Source organism: Trachurus japonicus, chromosome 14 (assembly GCF_045865225.1).
Source record: "Trachurus japonicus isolate A0001 chromosome 14, Traja_1.0".
NCBI lineage: Eukaryota > Metazoa > Chordata > Actinopteri > Carangiformes > Carangidae > Trachurus > Trachurus japonicus.
Window position 1 is genome coordinate 9,169,074 of NC_140920.1, and position 27,756 is coordinate 9,196,829.

The window sequence follows — 27,756 nt, forward strand, 5'->3', positions numbered from 1 at the left end:
GGGAAAACTGTAATAGAGTGGCAATCAACCCATTGTCAATGGCAGATGTCAGTTTAACTCAAGAGAAAGACAGAAAAAATAGAAGATAACAAGAGCGAGAAGGGATGGGATGATATTCTCCTGGGAGTCTGTCTCAGTGTTGTGTGTTGATGTGTGATGCAATAGATGAACGACGCCTCCACTATCTCCTGTTATCTTCGTTTCCCTCATCAACACCTCGGATAACCCTTTCAATCTCCCAGTGCATTGTGCAAACATTTAGGTTATTGGCTAGAGGGCCACATAAAGCTACAGTAGTCCTTTCCTTATATATAAATAATCAAAATCCAAATAAGAAATATCCAAAATAAAATAAGTCTTTCATGCAACGCTGATAGTGCTGAGGAGGAAGAAGGTGTTAAACTTCTACAAAGGACCTTTATCACTCTGTTTTATCACAGTGAGATGTAGTTACATGATTGCTCAACCAGATGGGGCTGCCTTAACGAGTTTAAAGACCAACATATTTCACAGTCATCATGCAAACCACTGACTGCTTCAGTGTAGGGAAGAAAGATAAAGAGCAGAAAAAGGCTTTGACAACTCTCTCTTTCCCACTGACTTCCATGCTGCATGTTGCTTTGCATGTCTTACAACCCATACAGTACTTGCTTAACTGTGAGTTTCAGCAGTTTCACCTTCTTCCTTTGCAGGGTCAAAAGTCTGATGAGGCAGATATGAACTGACAAATCAAACCCTACACTCAAGTTGCAGAGATAAGCCTGTCAGTCAGAGGTGATCGTGGAGACGTGAGACTTTGGACCTGCAGTTCACTTGCTCTTCTCCTCGGCCGCTGGCTGCAAGCGCCTCGGGTTTTCTCTCTGAACTTGGGGGAAAAGGAAACATGGTTGATTTCGCCCCCCTGGACGTTCCCCTCAACAGGAGGCTTCAAACCGCCACGGTGCTGCAGTGGGTCTTCTCCTTCCTCGGCCTGGGTGAGTACTGTAGGATGACGCTGTTGAGGAAAGTGCAGGTCTTGTACTGTTGCTGTTTAAACATGTTGGCTGTAAAGTTCAGTGCAGTATTGTACATTTACTATTTTGTGTGGTCGCTGTGGCCTATTTGTTGCTGTTCAGGTAAGGTGCTATAGCTGATTCACCTCGATGGGAGGTGTGTCCTCTGCAATCGGCCTGTCATGGCTGGAACTATATCATGACACAAGTACTTCACAAGGAAGTGTCATTGACATTGAAACCTGTGCTGTAAATCACCCCCAGTGATTCTGCTGTACTGTGTTTTTAGCCACTCTCACCTCACCTCACCTCAACTAATAATGGACAGCAGGCAAATCTACTACAGGGACGTCCAGCTCAATAACAAACGTCTCTGAGCTAGATATTGATTCAGGACTTGACCTCTGACCTTAGAGCCAATACATTCTACTTAAAAAAACAAAACAATTTAGATTTTTTTTTGTTTCTACAGATATTATCATTACTAGCATCCAGGCTATTCCAAGACAGTAATGATTATTTAACGTTTAGATGTTGTACTTTTTGGCGGCTGAATGCTGAATGCTGTGTGTGTACAGTACGTACCTTGAACAACTGATGAGCCTGCAGCCACATAGAAACATCAGCCATGGTGAAATATTAAATTGTACTGACATCATACATGCGCATCCTCCCTCTCGTTGCATGGGTCTGTTGTTGTCAGTGACCACCAAAACCATTTTGATGTAATCTCCATCAGAGCTGAGCGGTATGATGCAGCGCTGATGCCGATGTCATTCATAAAAATGCATGATGTTCTTCTACAGAAACCATTCATAAAGAGTTTATTGCTTAGAACAGAACGGACAGTTATGTAATGGGTTGATTTACGGTGAATTTGTTTCCATCTCACTATACACACTGATTCTTTCTTTCCTCAGCACCCACTTGCATCTTCCTGTTCTTCTACCTTCTGTTCACCCGCTTCTGGCTGATCAGCGCTCTGTACGCCGTCTGGTGGTTCTATGACTATGACACCCCAGCACGCGGAGGCCGCCGGGTGCCATATATGTGTGGCCTTAAATTTTGGGATTACATGCGGGATTACTTCCCCGTCAAGGTAAGAGACAGTTGATGTGTATTATATAGGACCCACATTTCAGTCTCTACTGTACCTGTACATCACTGTCTGTCACATTAAGTAGCACTAAAAGTCCATGTGAGGTGGGGCTGCATGGATTTACCTCTGCAGGTCAGAGAGAAGGACATCAGAACATCTCACTCTCCCCTTTCGTTTTATCTAATCTTTGATCTCTAGCTACATACGAGCAGTCGCCCTTATCTCTGTCCTTGGCAGGGAATGGACCACTGAAGGATGACACCCCTCTGCTGCCTGTATAATCCTGTATACGTACACAGCCAACCCTAAATCATAGAGACAATGGGCCTCATTCACCAATATCTTCTTAAGAACCTTCTTAGATTCTTTCTTAAGTTGTTCTTAAGAGGTTCCTTAAGAAAACCCTACGTCAGATTCATCAACGCGTTCGTAAGCCTCAGAATTGTTCGCAGCTGTGTTCCTACTTGATGAATGCCATCTCCTCGTAAGTTGAGGGCGTGTGCCAGGTGAGTCTAATTAACATAGGATTAGCATAGGTAACCGCCCCATCAATGCCCGTAAAAGGGCATGAGACTGCAGGGCCGTGTGCACACAGAACCCACAGGCACTGAGCAGAGAAGGTGAAGTGAGAAAGAAAGTTGAAATGCTCAAATGAAAATCTGGGAGGGAGCACCAGACTCCAAACATAAAAATAACTTTAGTAGTGAAGTGGCGCTACTGTGGCAGGAATTAAACTAAGAAACAAACAAAAGGCTTATATTTAGTTTATATTTTTATATTTATATTTATATTTAGGCTATATTTAGTAGCCAGCAGTGGATGCAGCTCTTCGGGTTGTTATCAGAGAGACCACACTCTCACGTGTGCCATCATAAATATCATCATATTATCATATATTTAAAAAAAAAAAAAAAACAGTTGTGTGTAGTGTGAACACTTAAAAAAAAAAAAAACTGATATGAATTAAGTGTCTATAATGTTTTTTTTAAGAAACTGCAATGATTTGTCAATTATTATTATTAATATATAATTATTAAAAACATCATAAAAGATAAGAAAATAATTCTTATTCAAATCATCATACAACTGCAGAACAAAAGAAAACACTATAATCGGTTATTTTTGCAGAAGTCTCAGCACTTAAAAGTGCGTAAGTATACTCCTGACTGTTCGTAGATTTTGTTCTTAGTTAAGAACAAATTCTGGATAAGAAAACATTCATGAATGCCACAATCTTCGTAAAAACTTCGTAAGTAGGACTTAAGAACTAATTTGTTCTTAAGAACGGTTCGTGAATGAGGCCCAATGTTTTGTTGTCCGATTAGACTCTGTACTGTAGGACATGTCTTCAGTTTGACTCAATTTTAGGGACCAATATAGAAATACTATACTAGATAGGAATAATTTTAGGTGCACACTAAATACAGAGTATGTGAATTATAATAGAATCAAGAATATGTTGTAATACATACAGTAGGCTATTACTAAATATGGTTTGACACTGAAAAGACATCCCCAAAACAAACAATTTTTGCTGAAAGTTAGACGTTAGATACCTGTCTGTTATTTTCAAAGCTGGGGAGACACGGCTTAGTTTAACATAAGGGCAAACAACTGGTTATGTTGGGGTTGTTGCAGTTTTTTGGGGGGCTTATAGTATGTACTGGACCTTTACTTGAAGCAGTAACTTCCCAAAATGACCTGGAAACCTCAGGGTAGATTCATATAAATAAGTAATCTGGCACACAACCAATCATAAAGCAAAAAAAAAAGTTATATTACCGGAACTGAGTATATTTTAATAATAATAATAATAATAATAATTAATAATCTAAGACAACTGTCTCCTGGCTCCATGTTTATATTTAGTGGACAGATATGAGATTGGCTTTTGTCTTCTTGCATGACATCTGGCAAGAAAGTGAAAGAGTGCAGTAAACAAAAAGTCAAATAACTTCTTTAATCAGCAAATCAATGACCTCCTAGTGATTTTCAACAGATTTGCTTTGGCTGCTCACCAGATGCAGCTGCTAACCAGAAATATTCCAGTGTTCAGAGGCACTGTCAGAGAGGAAATACAGAAGGCTGTTATTTCCAACAGCAAAATGTAGCTACAGTATAACCCATTAGCCACAGACGTGTCTACAAACCGTGAACTCTCACCGCCGTGCCGAAAAACACCCATTCCAGCTTCAACATGAAAAGAAATGATATAAATCAAGTGAATGTGTCACGTCTGCTGCGGGCTGCTGCTTACACAGACACACACATTATCCAGTGATCTGAGATAGGTAGCCTACAGTACAGATAATTGATTATTAACACCACACAGGTTCATTTGAAACATAGCTGCTTTGTTGAGGTGGTTTTTTGATATGTGAGAGTCAGGTATGCAGACATGAATGATGCTTATGGAGTAGGACTGAACACACAGGCCATCGTTCCCTCTCACAGCCCACTGTGTCCCTCTTGTGGTTGCACCTGAGTGGTACAGTACATGTCCTCGATTTGCTGTTAAAAATCCTGGTATTTTATGTAAAAACTAAACTATCAACAGTTTTTTGATGTTGCCTTTGAATGATAAGTAGAAATTACTTCACTTTGCATTGAAGAGAACATCTGTCGACAACATCCACCACTTTACATGCATGGCTCCGCTTCTTGCCCTTGGTGGAGATTTATACTTTGGACTGAGCTGATAAGACTGAGCAACAACAACAACATAGGTTCAAAAACAACGCAGCATGCATTATTTTAGCAGTGCTACAAAACATTAAGTGTTTTTATTAGACAACTATATTGTGTGTGTATTTCCTAATGTCCATCATCTAAAATTTTTAAGAGAAAATTTCAAGTGAATAATCTTTTTTTTTTTCGTTTTCCACAAAAAGTCACATCCTGCAACTTTATAATGTTTAATTCAAAACCAGGTGCTCCATCATATATATTTTAGGCCTATTTGTATTTCTGAGTATTTACTGGGTCAAGCCTCTGTTTACATGAACTTGCCTTCAAAGCCATAAATGATAACACATAACACAACACCTAATTCATATTGGCTTGTTTCATAAAACTCCCTGAGGTGATCAGATTCCTATTCTTAATTCAGTTTTATATTTACACGTTTATGTTTGACATAAATATCAATTTCACTGTTGTTATATTCTATTTATGTACTGTAAAAAATATTGCTTTATCACCAACTACAGCATCTGCAGGGAAAATCCGAGTAATAAAATGAAAAATAAAAGCAGAGAAAAGGTAAGATAAGACTGCAATAAGTACTGTAAAAGCAGAACCATATAATAATAAAAACCAGGGGAAGACAAGCACAGAAGTGATAATAGAGGTTGTAGAATTACCATAATACTAATAGTGATAATGCCTATAATCTCTAAGTGATAATCTTGCCAGAAAACAAAACATATAGGGATCATATATCAACATTTTGTCAGTTTCTTCGTGAGAGAAATGTTCAAATGTATATGAGACGGTAAAACACTGCATCTACTTTTCTGTCTCAGATCTTAAAAATCATAAAATCTGTGTTTCAAAACCCGACCCGTTCAGAGCGAATCATCTCACAACATCATCTGACTGTATGCCTCATTACCTCTGAGACAAAGAGTCAATGTAAGGTTGAAGAGAAGCAGTGTACTTCAGAGAGTCTAACTTGTTTCTTTCATTCTTTTCCGACCGTTTCTAATGACACCGTCATCAGGTCAGACACCATCTGATGTGTGGTCACTGGAATTTTGAGAGAAGAAACAAATGCATTTTGAAGGGGAAGATGATACAGATTCATACGAAACGAAAGCTCTCATGAAGCACATCCACAACCTACAGCACAAGTGAAATCTTATTAATCAGCTGGATCTGCTGCAGAATGTATTCTGGGATAGAGACGTCATGCTGATGGGCTGAAATTTCCAAGGAATTACAAGACCTTATATAATAAAACGAGTCAGACTCATGACAACAGAGCTTGAGGAAACGTACTGTAAATGTTCCAAGAAATAGAAATCTAAATAAAATCTAATGTAGATGCACTATGTTCCAACACTGTGGAAGTTTGAACTTTTGATTTGATTGGTGAGAGGATCAATATGTGTTGATGAAACAGTCTGTTGATGACGAGCATAATGACCAGACTAGCTCAGTCAAGAAATACCCAGCACATAACCCTTCTGTAAAAACCCAATTTCACCAAATTAAACAAACAAAGATATCCGTTAGTGAGTTTTCAGAGATGCTGATAAATTGATTAACAATATCTCGACAGAGCTGAGTCATTTCCCTCTGTCTCCAGTCCAGTCACGTCATGCTAACCATCTCCTGGCTGTTGACAAAAGTAAGCCCATTAACCCAAAATGCTCACTATTTTTTCCAAAGCAAAACATGAATTGGCCACATAGGCTTCCATTTAACAAGTGCAAAAAAATCAATCAATCAAAAACACAATGCTACAGGAGGAATTTCTTGAAAAAGTGTGGATCTACACCAAAACTTGCTCCTTGGACCTTTGGTCCTCCAAACCTTATTGATGAAAACCAAAGTCCTTGGTGGGGACAATAGCAAAACTTTGTTTTTAAAAGGGGACCTTGAGCCAATGATTAACTTTGTGACCTGTGGGCCTGCGGCTACAGGAACACCACAATACAAACAATTTTGTGTGGACAAAAACAGTATAACAGCTTTGCAAAGGTCCAATATCACAACTTGATTAAACAGCAGAAACACTACAGATTTGAAAAATGGAAAGGAAATTTTCAGTAGCTACTGTGTCAGTGTTGATGACTGACTGTTGTCTGACTTTTGTAAAACAGAGGAGAGAAGAAAAAAATAACAAAAGATGAAGGGGGAAAAAAATCAAAGTGTAGGAAATACTCTTGTCTCTGAGCAGATAACATGGACCCAGATAATAGGTGTGAATACGGCCCAAAGAGCAATGTGGCCTTGAAACACTAATCTCACATAGATACAAAGAGTTAAAGGGACAGATTTGTTTTTCACAGAGGGCACAATGCTCGCCTGTGCTACAAAACAAACAATAACACACGACAAATGACTCTTTACCCTTGACAGTGGCCTGTGGTGTCTCCCACTACCTCCTCTTCTGTCCTGGTCAATGAAGACATGTAAACACTGCGATATCTCAGTCAGTCATTTACAATGTGTGATCAAGAGCCATTATTTCTAACCACACAGAGAAATGTTACTCATTCCCCACTGATTAATTCAAATTCTGAATGGCTTTCCCGACACAGAGATCTTCACCTGAGAAACAGTCGCAATCATCAAAGCAGGTAGTTCATGCCCAGGAACAAACAAATGGAGTTTACATGTCAACACCAGCTGAATTCATTTTGACTTTTAGAAAGACCCAAAGGGTTGCTTTGTGGTCGCCTCACCCTTATGGGTGAACACATGATTAAATCAATACTCCTAAGTTCCTAAGATAAACATAACAAGGATTAACTTTCAAGAAACTGTTCAAGTGGAACAGATGAATTCGATAAAGTGTTGTGTAAAGGGAGAATTTCACTCTGCAGTTATTACAGAACAACACAACCACGCACAGATCAAGGGTGTACATGTTACTATATATACTATACATATCAAAGAAATGTGAGTGTCACTGTGTAGTGGATGGATGTACAGCTGCAGTACAGGTGCAGTCACTGACATATTGGTTGATGACAAGACATGAAATTCTCAGATGTTAGTATGTCTACAAAGTATTTTAGATCATACTGAACTCTCCATCTCACAGCATTAAAGGGATAGTTCAACATTTTGGCAAACTAGCCCATTGCCATAATCCCTATAGTCATAGTAGTAGGTTCGTTACCTTTATTTGTCGGTGCAAGCTATTTTTAGAACGGTGGAGCAGAGCCGTGAGCTGCTCAGAGCTACGTTATGGAGGCTAATGGGATTTCTTGGTTTCCCTCATCAAACTCATCAAATATACAATCCAACAACTCCAAAACGCTCTGGTGGACAAGTTGTGACCTGCACATTCACCATGCTATGAGATAATAACAGAACGTTACCAGACAGAGTTGTTTTCGAGGCCCCCGACAGGCACGCGCATCAGCGGTTTTGCATGAATTTACCTCTAAAACAACTCAGTCTCGTAACGTTACATTATTATCTCATAGCGTGGTGAATGTGCAGGTCGCAACTTGTCCACAACAGCATTTTGTAGTTGTTGTAGTTGTACAGTAGTTGTTGTAGTTGTTTGGAAACCAAGAAATCCCATGAGCCTCCATAGCGTAGCTCTGAGCAGCTCGCGGCTCTGCTACGCCGTTCTAAGAATAGTTTGCACCGACAATTACAGGTAACAAACCTACTGCTATGACTATAGGGATTATGGCAATGGGCCAATTTGCCAAAATGTTGAGCTATCCCTTTAACGTCAAGTGTAGGGACAGGTCTAGTAATTTAGGTTTAAGTTTATTTTAATATTACTAATGTGCTTTTTTTTTATCGCCACACAGGACCTGAGAAACAGAATTTCATTCCTACCATGTGCCATGGGATAGAAAGTTTGAATAATGAAATGTTTTCTTGACATAGGATGTATCAGGCGTAATATTGTTATTGGACTATGTTCAGTCTAATTGATGACCCCAGATGTCAGTCACATTCCCATACGGCCAGATGGGCTTCACTAGATTCATGGGGTGAACTTTGGCGAGTGTTGCACACTGTGCTGTAGGGGAGCAGAGTGAGTGGTGTTGAGGCGAGGCATTTAGGAGCAAGCTCAGGGATCACATCCTTTGGATTTTCCCAGACAGGAGTCCTTTACACAGACATCAGTCCACAGGCTGTTTTGGGCAACCTAGTTAATTGGGTAGAGTTTCATTTTCAAGTTACACACACACAGCTCAAGGTCCTAGATGTGTTGGGGCAGTGTCCCAACTGGACATGGACAGGGAAAAAGGAACAGATCAAAAGGGCAACAGTGTGGAAACTGTGATATCAGAGCACATGTTTGGGATGCAGCCAAGCTGGCCACCACAATGCAACACTGTCAACTCTTTCTGGAGGAAATGAAATATATTATTTTATTCATGCACCATTGTCAATGCTTTCATCTTCACTACCTTCTCTCTTTTTCTTTCCCCAGTTGGTGAAGACAGCCGACCTTGATCCCAGGCTCAACTACGTCATAGGCTTCCACCCGCATGGCGTGCTGGTGGCCGGAGCCTTTACTAACTTCTGCGTCTACACTACAGGCTTCAGACAGCTGTTTCCTGGCATCAAAAGCCACATGCTCATGCTGCCCCTCTGGTTCAGAGCTCCCTTCTTCAGAGACTACATCATGTGTGCAGGTTTGAGCCCAAACACTTGAGTCTCTTCCATTCAGCCACATGCAATGCAAAGGTTATGGACCATAGTTTGATCCCTGTCTATCATCTTAATCACTCGATCTGTTCTTCTCCAACACTTCAGGTCTGATTCCTTCAGACAAAGAGAGTGCCAGCTATCCGCTCCGTCGAAAAGGTGGCGGCAATGCTGTCGTAATAGCAGTCGGTGGGGCTCCAGAGGCCCTTGATGCCCACCCTGGGTCCTACAATGTGATGCTGGCTAAGAGGAAGGGCTTCATCAAAATGGCCATGGAGCACGGGTAAGAGCAGAGAGCCCTGAGGAAAATGAGCAAACATCAATCTATTCATTTTAGGTTTCTTGTGGCTGGAGCGTGGCCTCTTGAAACAGAGGCTCATTCAAACTGCTCACATGGAAATTCCTGGGAAAGCACGAAGTCTGTTATGAGATTATTTCCAAGTGAGAAACAGATGCAAAACACAGAAAGTTTGAAAAAGTGAGTGATAATCAATTAATTATATTGTGATTGAAACTATTTTAGAGCCCATCTGGTGCCTGTGTTCTCCTTTGGAGAGAATGAAGTGTTTGATCAAGTGGATAACCGGAGAGGAACGTGGCTTCGATGGATACAGGAACGACTACAAAGCATCATGGGTATCTCCCTGCCTCTTTTCCACGCACGTGGCATTTTCCAGTACTCCTTTGGTTTGATGCCGTACAGAAAACCCATCAATACAGTAGGTGAGTGAAAGCCTTACCAGTGGCCTACATGAAGCAACATCACCTACAATATTAAAAGGGACAACGAGGAGTTTTGGTTAACGAAGTGTTTTCACACTACATTTCCCATGAGCCTCCGCGCGCACGGTGAAATTCTTGGACTGGCAAAAGACGGACGAAAGCGAAAACATTTGCCAAGAATGTTTTCATTGATGAAAGTTGGAGGTTCGAAGACGATCAGATACCGACGTAGTTCGGACAATAAACGGCGATTCAGCGGCGTTATTCCCATGACCTGCCGGGCAGCGTCCGTGAAGCCGAAAGTTTCCCGAGCATTTCCACCACTAATAATAATAACAAAAAACGATAAAGACAAAACGATATATTTATCGAAAATGGACCCATTAACAAGTCTGTGTAACTTAGATTCATCCACATTAATATGAGACTTTTTTATAACCAAATACAAACTCCACATTGTCCCTTTAAAGCAACTAAGCTGCTTTGTTTTAGGTCTGATTTACATTGTGTCTGCACCTCTGCTCATGTATTTCCCAACCAGCCACTGATTTAGATGGGAACATCTCATGTCCCTAAGTTGGTGAGAGTTTCAGCGACCACGTGTGATAAAGAGCAGGACTTATCAGTCTTGCAGACAGAGACAGAGATGTGGCTCAATCTGCTGCAAACACACTTTCACTGAACTGTGTCCTTCTGAAACTGGTTGGCATGGTGCCCCAATGTATGCCAGTTCCCCCCCTTTTTTTTAAATAGATAAAACAGTCCTTAAATGGCTTCAAACTGACCAAATTGATCAGATAAGATCATTAAGTACACTGACTGTGCGTGTGTTGTCCTCCTGCACCTTTTCACCTCTCTGCAGTCGGCCGGCCAATCAGGGTGGAGAGGAACGTGAAGCCAACGGCTGAGGAGCTTGATGCCCTCCACCAGCTGTACATGGATGAACTCAGCAATCTGTTTGACGAGCACAAAGAGAACTATGGAGTAGACAAGGACACACACCTGCTCTTTGTCTAGACCGGACTGAGGATGGAGGATTTGAATGCATATTTATTTCTAAAGATCTAGTGCTGCAGTACAGTTTTCTTTTTTTTTCTGGTTCTGAACACCTGAATTTGCTTTCACCTGATTAAAGATGAATGTAAATGTTCAAATGTGCACTTTGAGACCTGTGTATTCATTCAGACTGATGTCGTTTTTTTTTAGGTCGGTGTGGGAAACTGTACCAAAGGGACATTGGTGACATAAGTCCAGTTTTCCTCATTCGATCTCCCTGGGGTTTTGAATTTTGTGCAAGGACTCTCACTTTCTCAAATAGAGTCATAAGTTGAATTTCGGTTGCAACATCATATTGAGACTCTTTCAATGTAACAGTGATGTATTTGGTATCTTCATAAATGCCAGACACGGGGTAAATAAACATATATTCTCAACTCATCAGAATTTTCTTTCTTTTATTCCTCTATTTTGGCCTTGGAAACATTAAAAGAAATCAGTTTGAGAATGCACACAACTGTCACGTATGTTTGGAGACAGTTAGATAAGCTAGCCTGGCTCTGTCCAAAGTTAAGCTGCATCTCCACATCAGTCACAGATATATAATTTAACTTAATAATTCTTATTTCATCTATTTTGTTTTATTTTATTTCATTTAATTGAAATGCATCTGCTGCACCTGAGCCGTGATTACAGTAAAGGTAGTTCAAACTCATTCAAATTTGAGTACGTGTCTCATTTATTGTTTTATAAGTTCTAAATTCCACCTTTACAGCACAGTGGCTGGTTTTGGATCAGTTTCCCCTGATAAGACTGTCTGTGAACTTTGGCAGACACTTTTTTTTATATCATATGCCAAGCTCTGATATTTCATAATGAAATGACTGGCGGATTGGACAATGCCCTGATGCTTTCAACACAGCCTGGACAAGTTGTGTGCTTAGAAATATGCTGACTAACGGAAAAACGTACAGTGGCAAAAGTACTGTGATGAAAAAGGGGAAATAATTGGGGAAATTATATATTTAAATATATATATATTTGAAAACATCACTATAAGGTGACACAAGCTGGATAGCACTAGAACAGACTTGTCACTTTTATAATATACTTTATATTTAATATCTTTTCACATATAGCAAAGCTGCAATTATAACACGACAAAACTGATGGTTATCCGACGGACATCTCTCATATGGCAAGTTGATACTGTATCTGCTCTCTGGACACAAGCTGTTTGGGCTGTTTGGTCTCAGCTTCCTACTCTGTGTTTATGAGTAAGGTCATGGTATCAACATCATTGACTTATTTTTGAAGGAGGAGGTCAAAGTACAGAAGAATCAAGGCTCCGTGTTCACTGAATCCTTTCTGTCATATCTTATCTTGTTTTTTTGTCTTAAAAGAGAACAAAATGCAAAAGGTTTTCCGGTCCCCTATCTCCTCCATACAGTATGTAGCTGGATCAATCCTGATGAATCACAGAGTTTACAGCTGTCCTAAGGCAAAATATATTGTATTTGAATTTAGACAGAAAAAAAAACTTGCATGATAACAAAATCATATCTGTACAGTGGACAACTTGATATCTGAGCTTCAGATACACTGTGGGCTATAAAGAATAAATTATATAAGAACTGTAATGGTAAATTTCAACCTTTGTTTCAATCACTTGAGATGTCCCTACACCCTGCTTTTCCCCCCAAGGTATCAGATCTCCTTTTGTTTCTTAGGGGGCGTTTAGGTCTCCCCAATCTCTGGGTCTTTCCGGGTGAGGACTGACCTTTCCTTGCAAGGAGATAAAAACTTGTCGGCCAGCAGAAGTCTCTATTTCCTTATTTACCAACAACGAACCGCTAAAGAAATTCCACAACAGAACATGGGAGGGTAAACCAAGATGTGTAAACAGGTTGGATTAACTCAGTTATACAGTATACTGAACTGTAAAGACAAGAATTGATCTGAGCACTTGAACTCATCACATCATAAACAATAGAAAACAATCAATTCCAAAATATACAACTGAACGATAAATAACAGAAGAATAGGACATATGAGCAGTGGATTGATGTGACTGTAAAAATTGCACGAACAAAGCACTGATTATACAATTTCTTAACAGTGGCCTCATGTCAAGGACAGAATTGCGTGATTTCATCAAAAAGCAGTGATTATGATTCTTGGACCAGGTCCCACTGGATATGCACTCGGTTCAACTTTTGGGGAGGAACTGTATCAGATACAAAGTGCACCAGAGTTTTCCAGTAGAGACTCTGTATAATATTTAATTTGATAAAGTAAATGGGGTCGAGGTCTCTCGTCACGTTGTCAGCATTTCCACCACAAGGACACGTCCCCTCTAAATTTCTCAATAATTGTTAAATAACTGTTACATTAAGTGTTAAAATGATCAAATGTGTCACACAATTAAGTAATCCAAACTTGTTTTATTTTCTTCTCACCTCATAAATCATCTCACAATGCCACCAGATTTTTTTTACTTGGAGAATGGTGTTAAATGCAGGATTTTCACATTTCTGAGTGTTTTTACATTGTTGTATGCTTATACTTATGTGAAGTGAGCTTTGTCATTGACCATATCTCTTGAAAACATCATCATCATCAGAAGCCATACATTAGCCATGTGTCCACCTCCACCGGGTCCTGGATTTGGTCCAGCTGCCAGACTCAGACGCTATCAGAGGCAATAATGACTGGGACATACCTGCCAGCCTCCTGGGACAGATGCCAGCCGCTTTAAACTTGCATAATGCCACACACACAGCTGCCCACACCTTGATGTCATGAGAGCACGACTGACACGTTCAACCAGAGTGATTAATATTAGTCAGAGAAGGAGCAGGAATTGTGCTCTGCAGAAAGACGCCAAGATGTGACTCAATCTGCTGCAAAGACACTCCGCAACAGTCGCTGACCCACACCACAGCCTCCTGTAGTCAAGTCAAGACAAGAAGTCAAGAAGTTTATTTATCACTCAGATGTACACACTGCAAAAACTCAAAATCTTTCCAAGAATATTTGTCTTATTTCTCGTCAAAATGTCTCATTTCTAGTCAAAACTAAACTCTTTCCACTTAAAATAAGACTCGTCACCTAAAAATGAACTTATTTTTAGATAATTTTCACTTGTTTCAAACAAATCTTCACTTGAAATAAGTAGAAAAATCTGCCAGTGAAAATAAGTTTTTTGTGCTTGTAATAAGAAAGAAAAACTTGCTCCACTATCAGATTTTTCTACTTATTTCAAGTGAAAATGTGCTTGAAAGAAGTAAAAAGTGTCTAAAAACAAGCTATTTTTTAATGTGATGAGTCTTTTTTTTTTTTTTTTTAAGTATAATGGGATTTATTTTGACTAGAAATTACATTTTGACTAGAAATAAGACAAATATTCTTGGTAAGATTTTGAGTTTTTGCAGTGCATGTTCATACATTGTGAAAAGCTTGAGTTGTGGAGTCCATTGTCCATTTGGATTGATTAACTGTTAAGTTGGTTTATTTAATAGTCTGACAGCTTGGGGGGAAAAACAACAGTTTTTCAGCCTGCTTGTGCTGGCCTTGATGTGTTGGTATCGTTTTGCCTGAGGGGTGTGGGGTCCCTGATGACTCTCGTGGACTTTTTGAGGCGCCTCAGTCCATATAGGTGCTGTTGCGCTTTTGCAACCACCACTTGTTGTGTGAGCCTCAGTCTCCCATTTCACCCCCTGTACCTGGCTGGCCTGCAGCCAAAGTGCACTGAAGACAGATTTGCATTTGTTACACTGGGAATCAAAATACATGAAGTCCGTCAGGTTATTGTGAGGCTGCAAATACCACAATGCAAAACTATGTGAAACAAAAGCAAGTATAAAATACAGTGTATATATACAAAAAGTCTGTGAGGCTACCTGAGTATTACTGGATCACTGCAAAACACAAGTGTAGGTACGGAGTAAGTGTGTGATTCATGTTTCTTAATAATAATAACAAAAAAATCCCAGGTGTTGTTTATGTTATGTTTTGTTAAGTTGTAAAGTAAAACTATAGGCCAGTTACTCAGTTACATAACTAACTTCCTAATTAGAGGAAAGACAAGAAAACTGGCAACTCGTGCACCAGTCTGTGTCCTCAGAGGAAACTATAGAGAATTATATAAAGTTTTTTTCTGTGAATCAATCAGACCGTGACATTGATGTTAAATACAGCAAGTCCTGTGAAAGCATACTGTAATATCATTCAGTGTTTTTCTGAACCACAGTTCAGTTGTTTGTCTCCTCTTACCTATAGCTACAGTAGATTCAGGTTTCCACCTGTTCTAAAGGTGAGGCAGGGGCGGTCAGGCAGTAATCGATGTTTTTCACTGTTTATCCACGTGACCACCCCCATAAATACAGGGAGGGGGAGCCGCCAGGAGCAGAAACCACAGTGCTGCTCCTGGTTTGCATCTCCTCTCCACCTCCAGGCTCACTACGGACTGACTCCCCTCTGCTCCCTGAAGGCTCTCTCTCTCTCTGGCTCCTCCCCGCCCTGGTTAAATGTCCGCTCCGCGCTTCAGTCCGCCGCAGACGACGGCAGTCATGACCGAGGAGCTCTAGGTTGGACCTACATCATCATCCAGACAGCAAGAAAACATCAGAGTCTTTTTCTTTTTCTCCTCCTCTTGCAACATCCACCAAGCCACGATGAAGACCATTCTTGCTGCCTACTCTGGCGTCCTGAAAGGTGAGGCAGAGGCACGGTGAGCCTGCTACCTGCACACAGAGAGAAACAGGTGGTTTAACAAACCCAGAGTAGTTCCTAGAAGAGCTCATAGTGGGACTGGAGACGCTCCACACGCTAGTTTGATTATCACTGCAGGAATATGAGAATAAACCAGCATGCTTCCAGATTTAGAGGGAAATTTAGTCTTCAAAAACGTGACAAACTTTTGTTTTTAATAAAAAAATTCAGCATTTTTTTTATTTTTATTTTTTAATTAAACTAAGTGAACATGAGAAAAGTACTCTTTGTTGTAGAGGTATACCACTGTAGAGTAGTACAGTGTTTGACATCTGGTCTGCTAAGCCTGGCTCTACATGCAGGCAACTCATTTGTACTTGCAAAGCTGATATTTCACATTTAGAAAGTTTGCATTTTCATCTACTTTTAATGTTTCATATTTGGGCAAATTCAAGATTTATTTTGTCAATGAAAAATGAGAATAAGTGGTTTTTCTTTTAGGAAACTGTGGATGTGTAATTGGAAAGACCGTTGTTGTGTAATGTAGGTTTGATAGTTATCTCTGTGGGAAATTCTTATATTATATGTATTTCTATTTTTTCTCTCCTGCTGTGTGTGGTGAGACAGATACTTTTAATTTGAAAGTATAGTGACAGCTCAGGAAAGCTGTCACAATGATGTGTTCAAATGCTTTAAACATTTCTCTTTTCACGTGCTTATAGCTGAGCTCTTTTTAAGAACTTTAAACTCTATCTATTTCTTTTTTTTAATGTTTTGTCTTTATATAAAGCACATTGAGTTGCCTTGGTATCAAATGCGCTATATAAATAAAGATGCCTTGCCTTAATTCAGTACATACATGTCAGACCAACTTGTTCTTGGTTCTCCAGCTGTACATGAGTCTGCTCATGCAGTTATAGAATCATTTTAAGTTTATTTTACATATTGACAAGCACATGGTTCACCTGATTGCTCCGTCTGCCAGAGCCAATAGTTTCTGTGCACCTCTTTGTTTGACTTGGCTCGGTTGCAGGACTCGGCACACTGGAAGTTGGCAGATTTGTCCTGACCAGCTCTGTCCGACGGTCACTGGCACGGATTCAAGCAGTGTGACAGCCCTTAAGGAGCCGTAGAGCTTCATAGTTTACATGGGTATTACCCCCATCGGCTCGGTGCTGCTGGGTTATTTTCAGTGTGCACAGATGGGATTAGACAACGGTGTTTTCCTGGAGGTGGAGATCTTCTTCTTACTGGGCTCTCGGTGGTGTGAGCTTGACTAGCTTTAGTTGCCCTTAATGTGTCGGTTGCTGTATGCTCTCCCTTTTTTTGCAACACTGTCTCGGCTTCACTTTCATGGGCTGAAAAGAACTGGTGAGTAGCGGAGGCTGGAGTGTGTGTGTCGATGCAGGGCGGCTTGTGTTAGTATTGGTATTAGTTCTCTTGGAAATCATTAATCTCTGTGTTTAGTTTGATGTTGTTCACCTCCAACTAGGAGCAGGAAAAGTTTGCTACAGCAGAGAGTGTTTTAGCTGCAATTGTTCAGTTTGATTTCTCATCCTCTGAAGCTCCTTTAACTGTTCAGTAATCCACTGACAAGCTTTGATCAAACTCCTTTTCTTCTTGTCTCTTCCTCCCTGTCTCGTCTCTAGGCACCGGCTCCACCATCCTCTCTGCCCTGCAGGACCTGCCTCTGGCCTGCAGATCCAAGATGGAGAAACATCTGCAGGTCATCTCTGTACTGCAGTGGGTCATCAGCTTCTTAGCTCTGGGTAAATAATATTATAATAATGTATGTATTTGTGTTGGTGCCTCTGTGCATTTCACTTAATCTGTAAGAACGCAAAGAAACCTGTAGCTAGTCTCATTAGACTCATGATAAGGAGGTCAAGGCGCTAAGCCTCACACACACTTATTTAGGACTTCTCTGCCTTCATAAGCCGTTGACACAGTATTTTAGCCTTTTAGATAATTTGAGTTGAATCGGTTTCCTCCTCCTCTCCCTCCTCAGGTGTGGCCTGCACTCTGCTGTTGATCTACATGTTCTGCACTGACTGCTGGCTAATCGCTGCCATCTACACTGCATGGCTCATCCTTGACTGGAACACCCCAAAGCAAGGTAATGCATTTTAAAGATGTCACTCAAAAGCTGATTCTCACCTGCAACCTATTAATTCAATATTGACCACATTACCAGAATAATTAGGAAATATTTAGAAAAGAATGCAACAGTCGTGAATATTCTCCAGCATTTTGTTGAATGATGTGTCCTTAAGTCTGAAAATATGACCTGGGAATTACTGATTAAATGGCAAATAAAAGGATTGCATTATCTAAGCACTGGGTAACACATTTTGCAGTGACAAGCACTAACAATGACTGCATTATGTTTAGCAACATTTTAGGTAATTGACCTATATAGTTTGAGGAATCCAGGCAAAAAGATAAACATTCACTGGTTCCAAACTTTCACAAGTGAGGATTTGCTTCTTTTGTATTGCAATTTGAAGATGTTAACATGAGACCAGTAAAGACAACCCAAACTTTAATCTGTTTTAGAGAGCCTGCTGTAAACATGTGGCGATGTGATGTGACAGTTAAATCAATGCAGAATGAAATAAATGTGAATCTTTCCTTTAATCGCTGATGAAATTGCAGCTAAATCTGTTCCGTTCTCCTCAGGGGGGAGGAGGTCCTCTTGGGTGAGGAACTGGACCGTGTGGACGTATTTCAGAGACTACTTCCCAATCAGGGTAGGTTATTCCATCATTTTTACTCCAGTCTTTAAAAAAACCAAGACACTTTTGATGTGTTTCTGTCTGGTAGAAGAAAGCCAGGGCTCTGTGATGTATGTTTGTTCAGGGATCTCACAGGTTCGATATGTAGATAACGCTATCGGGGGTGGATCTGTCTGCTCCGTGCTGCTCCTCCTTGATGAAGGCATGACGCAGGTTAAGACTTTCAGACTTTGTCCGGCCTGATATGCTGAGGAGCTGCGCTAAGCTTGTTTTCTCCTCAAGTATTCACACCCCTGAGCATCTTTTAGATGAGGCTGGAATTAGAAAAAACACAAAACACACACATACACTGTATGCAGGAACAGTGGTGGTACATGATTAACTTCCCCTGCAGAGGCCAGATGTGTGTTTAAAGTGATGCATGATGCAGTCAGTCACAGGTTTGCATTGAATCTCCTCTGTTGTACAGACTGGTGCATTAATCAAGTGTCAATCAACCATAAAATAGTCGGTTACAATTTTTGTGATAATTCACATTCACATTTTCAGTTTTCAGCTTTTCCACTTAAATAACTGTTTTATGCTTTATTATTGTAAATTCAAGGTTCCTCAAATATATAGCTTAACTTTATGGTATATCATAGAATCTAGACACAATATTTAATCAATCAAAAAAAAAAATGTAGGGGAAAAAAAAAGTATTAGCATTAATCTAATTTGTATTCCTCTCTGTTCGTGGATTAGCTGCACTTTGTTTGTCTGTCCTCAGAATATTAATGAAATGCATCTTGTGTGATTCCATCATTTTTCCTGCGACCGTGTTTAAATGTATAAAAATCTGAATAAAAATTATAAATAAAATCTTGTGATCAGATAACTGGGCTCCTTGTGCTCAGATAGTGATGAGTTTATCTGTCCTGAGAAGGCTGCAGGCTAAATCCTGCTAATAACTAACTTCAGTTAGTTATTAGCAGCAACTAATAGAAGCTGAGTTGTGTGGATGAAAGTTAATCTGTGAGGCTTTTTACTGCCTCTCAAAATAATCAGAATATATCTATTGGGTCATCGGTTGTCTGTAGGGAATACAACTATTCTCTATCTACCACAAATGACTATTAATTATGTGAGTTGGAAGCCGACTGGTCAAAGTCTGATCCACCCTTAAGTGAGGACAGAGTGTGACTGTTACGTGAACGTGAAGTCTCTAGACACAAAGACTCTCCTGTGATATTAGAACAAACGTTGTCTCGCCTTCAGCTCTGTAGAGAAGCTGTCAAGTGCAGCACCTTTCACTGATTCCTCTGTAATCCTTCACATCTGCCCTGACAGTCGGTCAGGTGGTGTGACCTGTCAGTGGTACTATGGGGATCTTGAATGTGAGCTCCTTTTGCTAATGTGGGTTATGCAACTGTTGTGTGTTTGTCTTGCTACCAAGGGGAGCTTTATGTACACATTGTGATGGATCTAAGTCTACGTTTACGCTGCAGAACAGAGCACAGTTAAAGCGAGACGTTAAAGTGTTGCTGAGTGGTTAAGATTGAGCTTTATCGCTGCCACCAGCCTGAACAGCTGCACATCACGCATACTGGGTCATGGTTTTATGACTGTACTTGAGCAGCTGGAGCAGTGTGTCAGGTGTGAGCTGATAAGGATGTTCTCCCACATCTAATAATTATGATACTGTAATCATTTATTATACAGCTCTTAAAACACATGTTATAAAGTGCATTTAAATAAACAATAGAAGCATGGTTATTGGTTATCTACTCGAGCCTTTTTCAGCGTCTCTCCTGTCAGATGGACTGAATCTGTCTGTGTTCACTGTGTGTCCCTCCATATTGAAATCGGCCCCTCACTGGTTGTCTTTGTGCTCTTGTCCCTTCCAGCTTATTAAAACCCACAACCTGCTGCCCAGCCGGAACTATATATTTGGCTACCACCCACACGGCATCTTCTGTTTTGGTGCTTTCTGTAACTTTGGCACAGAGGCCACCGGCTTCTCCAAGAAATTCCCGGGCATCAAGCCCTCCTTGGCGACCCTGGCGGGAAATTTCCGCCTGCCTGTGCTGCGAGACTACCTGATGTCTGGAGGTGAGAGGATTTTTTTCTTTTCTTTTCTTTTTTTTTTTGAGAAGCCATGACATCTTGTCTGTGCTCTTGAAATCCCACACAGCACTGGTGTATCTATCCGAGACCAGACCTTTGCCCTGTTGCACAGCTGATAGAGCTTCTGTTTACATGGATGTACTGATTTTACTGATTTATAGAGCTGAAGCTGTTCTGTCCTGAGGGGCTGTTTACCATAGATGCGTACATACCCCCCCTGAGGTCACTGTAGGTTATTGTACCTGTTGTTTCAGTGGGTAGATAACCCTTATTAGTTTATCTCTGTAACCTTTTGGTGGTAATGAGTAATGCAGCAATCTTCTTAGAAAACCTTGTTGTTTGAAACAATGTTTTGAACATGGTTAGTTCTGTTTTTCTTCTTAAATGCAGAAATTAGATACAATAAAGCAGTTTTTATTGCCATAACTTTTAATTATTTGTATTATAATGATCTCATTTCCTGCTATTCTAATGATCTTTGATTATTCTTACCCCCCTCTCAGGTATCTGCCCAGTGAACAAGAACTCTATCGACTACCTGCTGTCATGTAACGGGACAGGAAACGCTGTTGTCATTGTTGTGGGAGGAGCAGCAGAGTCTCTGCACTGTGCACCGGGCATGAACGCCGTCACCCTGAAGAATCGCAAAGGCTTCGTGAGGCTGGCGCTGAGGAAAGGGTGAGTGAGCTGGCTGTGCAGTGCAACACTCACAAAAAAAAAAAACACAAGGACACGTGGTGCAGCCTCAACATGGCCTTGACTAAAATCTGTATTTAACATTTAAATGTCATCCTCAGGGCCGTAGTGACTCACTGGAGTTATTCAAACTCAGATTATTATTCTCAGAATGGTTGAAATTACCTCACAGAGCGCATTACACAAACTTTTAATCAATGTTTGGAGCTCTTTGTGGCATGCAACACCCTTTTAGACACGTCTGTGTGTGTGTGTGAGCTGGCACTGGGCTGTGTATTAATCACTATAAAGAGAAGTCTTACTTACCCAAACAAGCCTGATACCCTCTTAGATATATAGCTGGGGGATTATCACTGGGTGCACCTTGTCCAAAGAAGCTTAGAGCGTGTTAGAAAAGAGATGTAGTTATGCAGAACTTTATTCATAACAGTGAGGTTTACATTCCAGCAGAAATAAGCTCGGTCTGTGAATGTGGGTCATTTACTGGAACTTTCACAGCTTTGTTTTTAATGGTTATAAAATCAAGATGGATGTACTGTATAAACCAGTTATATAACAAATTACACTAAAACTATTGTATAAGTATTATATAGTATAGTACTGTACAGTAGTTACTATGCTAAATAGGCCTACATGTCTTTTACCTTGTCCCACGCACAATGCTACTGTACCTTAAGTCACATTTATGCAAATATAGCTCTAAATCTTATTATAAAATCTTGATGTTAAAAATCCAGACATTCAATTGTGAAAACATTTGAATGTTAAAAACAAACAGCTGTCTACCTCATGACTTCATGCGTGGGCCCCGGCCCCTCTACACTTAATGTACTGCATAAAAGCCTTGAGTCACACAACATCACTTCTATTGATTAAAAGTGAAATGTTGGTCAAACTGAAACAAGCGAATAATTCAACAACATCAACCATAAAATGATGATGACGACAGAAGACGTTTAAAAAGCCCTGTAGGGGAATTGCTTCAGATTTTGGTCAATAAGCGGCAAAATTGTGGAACTTCATGATTAAGTTGCTTCATGATTAAGGCTATGTGAGGTCGCTGACAGCCTGAGAAAACATGCACCCAAATGAGCAACGTTATATTGGTTTGCCCTTTTTATGGCATTTTAGCAGCACCAGTGTAGGACAGTGACTTCAAACTCAACATCCCATGAAGGGGTTGCAAGATGATTAAAACCTTTTTTCTGCTTCTGCTGAATTTTGACCCACATAGAAATGAGTAATGTCTGTACTATCCCACCAATAACTGGAACTACCATCGTCTGCCTACGTGACAAGTACAGTACCAAATGATTCATGATGATCAGCACGTTGCCGCATTTTTGAAACCATAACAAAACAATGGCATAACAAGTCTGAACAGTTTGTGTTTCAGCAAGAAGAATGAGTGGTGACTCTAGCCTCGTAAACCAGCCGCTCCCGGAAATGCAATTCATTTAATTTCTGAGGGAGAGTCTGGCCTCATCCCCGTTGTAAGCGTTTGGGGTGGGCGGGAGTAGTAGCGTTGACAGACAACCCCATTCAGCCAATCAGCAAGTTGGTGTAGTGACGGGGCTTTGCACCAGTCGGTCCCTGATTGGCCAACATGCTGTGTCAATCACAGCGGCGACGCTGATTGGCTCGGCCTTCTGAGGGTTTCAGTCCAAACGGGGATGAGGCCAGACTCTCCCTCAGAAATGAAATGAAATGGGAGCGGCTGGTTTACGAGGCTTTGGTGACTAGGCTTTCTCGAAAAAAATATATGATGTTATCCTTTTACTGTAATTTCAGTCATCGTGTTTTTAGATGATGGCAGTTAGCAGTCATTGCTCTATGTTGAGGGAATGTTTGCTGACGCCTCCTGTTCCCCCTCAGGTCCGACCTGGTTCCAGTCTACTCCTTTGGAGAGAACGACGCCTACAAGCAGGTGATCTTTGAGGAGGGGACGTGGTGCAGAGCCATCCAAAAGAGATTACAGAAGATCCTGGGCTTTGCCCCATGCGTTTTCCATGGATGTGGTCTTTTCTTTGGCAACTCCTGGGGCATCGTGCCTTTCTGCAACCCCATCACCACCATAGGTATGTTATACAATCAGAGTTAAATAAAAAAAAAAAGGTACAGATTAGAGCTATTCTTATGACAACAATCCTCAAAGACTGTATTGATAAAGTTTACTACACTGTTTAAAGCAGAAGTAAGCGGAATATTTGTGTTAATATAAGTCTTAAATAGTTATATCTTCTGACGGCAATCACTTACTGATACCCCTTTCCCACTGGTCAAAAAACCTGTTTAAACCCGCTAACAATCGGCTTTTGGTGGCAGTGGGAAAGGCGCACTGAGCGACGCGGGTCGACGCGGGTTAAAACGGCCATAGAGTGTTTGGTCTGAAACACGGGTCTGTCAGTCACTCTGCTCTGCTCTGAGCCGAGGAGAAAACTTCTTGTATACTTCCTTGTATCCTACAACCTTTATCCAATGAGGAGAGAGAACGGCATAAAGGGGCGGTCCTCTCTGTGTGTGCAGCCAAGGGATGCGCGTGAACGTGGTGACGTAGGGACGAGGACCAATAGATCCATGACGAGGGCGGGGACTGCTAACTCCATCGGCTGACAAGAAGTTAGCCAAAACGACCGGATCGCTTACTTCTGCTTTAACAAACTTAACAGAATAGACAGTCAGTATTTGCTTATTCCAGCCTCAGGGGCATATTAAAGCAGAAGTAAGCGATCCGGTGGTTTTGGCTAACTTCTTGTCAGCGGATGGAGTTAGCAGTCCCCGCCCTCGTCCCTACGTCACCACATTCACGCGCATCCCTTGGCTGCACACACAGAGAGGACCGCCCCTTTATGCCGTTCTCTCTCCTCATTGGATAAAGGTTGTAGGATACAAGGAAAGTTTTCTCCTCGGCTTACAGCAGAGCAGAGTGACTGACAGACCCGTGTTTCAGACCAAACACTCTATATAAGTGATTGCTGTCAGAAGATATAACTATTTAAGACTTATATTAACACAAACATTCCGCTTACTTCTGCTTTAATGGTTAACACTTCTTCCTGATAATTTCAACCTGAGACAGTTTGATTGGTTCTTTGATTTATTATAATCCTCTGTTTTTCCTTACAGTTGGGGAGCCAATCACTGTGCCAAAAATCGAGGACCCAACAGATGATATAATAGATATGTATCATGCAATGTACGTCAAGTCTCTCCAGTGCCTTTTTGACAAGTACAAGACCCGCTTCGGCCTGAAAGAGAGCGACGTCCTGTACATCCAGTGAAAGAATGGAGCATGGACAGCCTTGTTGAAGCTCTGAACTGTGGTAGCGCCTTCAGCCCTCTCCACCCCCTTCCCCTCCTCCCTGTTCGATCTCGGTGCCCGGGTTGGATTATCTCTGGACTGCAAACTCGACACACTAGCATGTTCGCTACAGAAACCTTTGCTCTCTGCGTTGCCTCTCTCTCACACACACATACTGTAAGCATACTCTCTCCTCGGGGAAATGGCAGGTTTGAAGTATAGCAGTCCTTTCCTGCCGCTGCCACAGCCTTAAACAGTCTTGGTTGGACAAAGCTGTACAAAAAGTGTGCCTTTTTTGAAGTTTCCATTTAGACCTCAAGTTTGCACCCGTTTATGTGGTGCTGGTAGTTGAAGGAGAAGGGTGGTTCCACTAGATGGAGCTGGAAGGTATCATGCAGGACTTACAATCACACTGAAGTGCCAATGTTTTCTTTCACTCGTGAATTCATATAATTTTCCTTGAGTTCTTTAAGATCCTGTTCAATGCACAAACAATGCAAATGGAAGGTACCACTTTATTTTGGGATGATAAGCCCAAAGGTTAATTTAGCCAAAGAACTATATGTTTTCCCCACACATGCATGTATTTCTACTGTGCAAGCAAGTGCCTGTGATTGTATAATGCCATAAAGTATTAATTGTATATTCTATAGAGTGGAGAAGACTATCTCAGGTGCTTATCCCTCAATGAATATTTCTGATGCACTTTTTTTTTTCTATTGCTGATTTACCTTCGGAGAAGTTTTGTCTCAAGAAAAATGCCTTTTGATATGAGATTCTGCCCAAGATGGTCATTGTGTTTGTTGGCTTGAAAACTACAGGAATGTCTTGCATGTTTAGCCAGTCAGCTAAAGTTCTGCAACTGAAGAAGATTTTTCTACTGAAGTAGTTTTGTGGGTGAAGATGAGTACGAGTCCAGCGTTCATCAATTTGTAACCTTTCCGTTGGTGATAACTGAACAGGAAGAGATTCCCCAGGTGATCCCTTATTGCTGGGAATAAGTTATTCGAGGGTGTCAAGTACTTTTGTGAAATAAGAGTATGAGAATATATATGGAATCATCAGAATAAGTAAGCTTATGTCATGTTGATGAAGATGCATGAAGATGGGCAGTAATTTATTGGATTGTCACTTGATGTTCTCATACAGGTGTGTAAAGAGCCGGGCGATCCCTGTGCAATTAATTTGCAAGCAATAAACAGTGAGACCCATCGATGTGTTGAATGGCATCATCTGTTTGTCGATATTTAAATTAAACTTTTGTATATTTTCAGGACGTCTCTGTGTTGTCTTTTGAGACTTTTCTAATATTATATCTTGTTCACACATTTACTTAGAACATTATGTCATGTGATTGTCACAGTGCCAGTGCATTACAGTATGATGAACACACAAAATAACTAAGAGTCAGATATAGAGTCAGATAAAATAATTATTCCAGATGTTTCCAGATAATAAATTGCAACAATAAATATCAGTATAATTGTGGTATTGTTTGAGTTTGAAAACTGTTTGGCTGCATAGCATGGGTTTGTGCTGACTAACTGAGAGTCTGTTTTTTTTTCAGTAAGATTTGACCATAAGAATATTAAACCTAGTTGTAGTAGAAGACAGAACCAGATTCTTTGATTAAAAATAAGCAGTGGTTGAGCAGGCACTCCATTTACTGCATGTCCTTCCACTCTCTCTGCCTCCCCATTTCCTGTCTCTCTCAACTATACTATCAAATAAATGCATAAAAATGCCAAAAAAATATACTTACAAATAATATCACAATATACTGTAGAGATACAAGTATGATGAAAATTACCAATAAAATGTACTGGTATTTAAAGTATTAAAAGTAATGAATTGTGTGTTTACAGTGTATGAACACAGTGTGGCTACTCTGTTATTTTTAGATTAGATTAAACATATTTCATGTTATAGTTTGTAGTTTTTAGTTGGAGCTCAATTGTTTTTGGCACTGGGTATTATTATCATCAATTGAGAAGTCAGACAAGAAAAATCAACTCCTTTTTTTTTTGTAACGCCCAATGACCCTGCAGAAACTGATCTCTTGTATGTGGCTGATGCTGCCCCCTGATGGTCGCTTCTGCAGTCAGGGCAATGAAGACCTCGGTCATCCAGTAGAAGTGTAATTAGTGTCCTCCAGTGGCTGATAGTAGTAGTGCAAGTGCATGTACTTATGACTTACACATTGTACTCATTTACAATTATTAGATTACTGGAGTATTTGCACATTATAGTTTTAAATAGTTTGCTATAATTTTCAAGCATTATAGTGAATAGACTTTTCTATACAAAACATGAGATCAGCATTCACAATGTGATAAAGATTTAACAACCCAACAGAATGTTTTTGTGGTTATAGCCTCATGTCTATACTTTACCTTCTTTACAGTGCAGCTTATAAATTAATACTTAAACGATTAAAATTGATCAGAAAAATAATGTAGCATGGAATGGATAATTTGCATTGTCAGTAGCCTACATTTAACTTTCCCAACACAATCCTGGGTCCCAGAAACTTCCTGAAATCCGATTAAATAAATTCAGTGTTTCTGTGTCTAGCTCACAGACACAAAACTCAATGCAGAAATTATCGATCAGATGTCTCAGTCTACCGCCAGTGTAACCGAGGCCATCTCTTTTATTTGCTGTCGGTTCATGGTCTAATGTGTGATGTGTGTGTGTACTCAGAGAGGTCAAAAGGGCTGGCGCGAGCCTCAGACGCAGCCAACTAAGTGCAATATGAGTTAGAATTTTAGTTGTCGTCACTTTTCGTACGGGCGGCACATTACTGAAGATTTACTTGACCGATAGGCTACAGTTTAACTGTCACCTGCATGTCACGCTGTGCTATGCAACTTCCTCATATTTTGCAGCTTTGACAGATTTCAACGGTCAGGCCCCGCCCCCCGTTCCGCAAGACAAACAGACGAACCGACCAATAGCAGCGCGGCATTTCAGTAGTAGGCCCCGCCCTTTACGTGATGGACGTTCGATTCAGCCAATCAGAAGCCTGGCTGTCGCGCCGCCCAG

The 27,756-nt window shown here is 40.6% G+C and overlaps 2 protein-coding genes across 2 annotated transcripts; both read left to right on the forward strand.

Moving 5' to 3' along the window:
• Positions 1 to 752: 752 nt before the first annotated feature.
• mogat2 (monoacylglycerol O-acyltransferase 2) lies at positions 753 to 11,590 on the forward strand. The gene is made up of 6 exons (XM_085797339.1): positions 753 to 974; positions 1,913 to 2,091; positions 9,224 to 9,428; positions 9,550 to 9,724; positions 9,965 to 10,164; positions 11,027 to 11,590. The coding sequence occupies exons 1-6, from the start codon at positions 884 to 886 to the stop codon at positions 11,179 to 11,181; spliced, it is 1,005 nt and encodes a 334-aa protein (XP_085653465.1). The 5' UTR covers positions 753 to 883; the 3' UTR covers positions 11,182 to 11,590.
• Positions 11,591 to 15,715: 4,125 nt separating this feature from the next.
• Positions 15,716 to 25,987, forward strand: dgat2 (diacylglycerol O-acyltransferase 2). The gene is made up of 8 exons (XM_085797340.1): positions 15,716 to 15,876; positions 17,523 to 17,642; positions 17,882 to 17,989; positions 18,553 to 18,623; positions 20,495 to 20,699; positions 21,218 to 21,392; positions 23,286 to 23,488; positions 24,537 to 25,987. Exons 1-8 carry the CDS (start codon positions 15,837 to 15,839, stop codon positions 24,689 to 24,691), a joined length of 1,077 nt encoding a protein of 358 aa, XP_085653466.1. The 5' UTR covers positions 15,716 to 15,836; the 3' UTR covers positions 24,692 to 25,987.
• Positions 25,988 to 27,756: the final 1,769 nt, after the last annotated feature.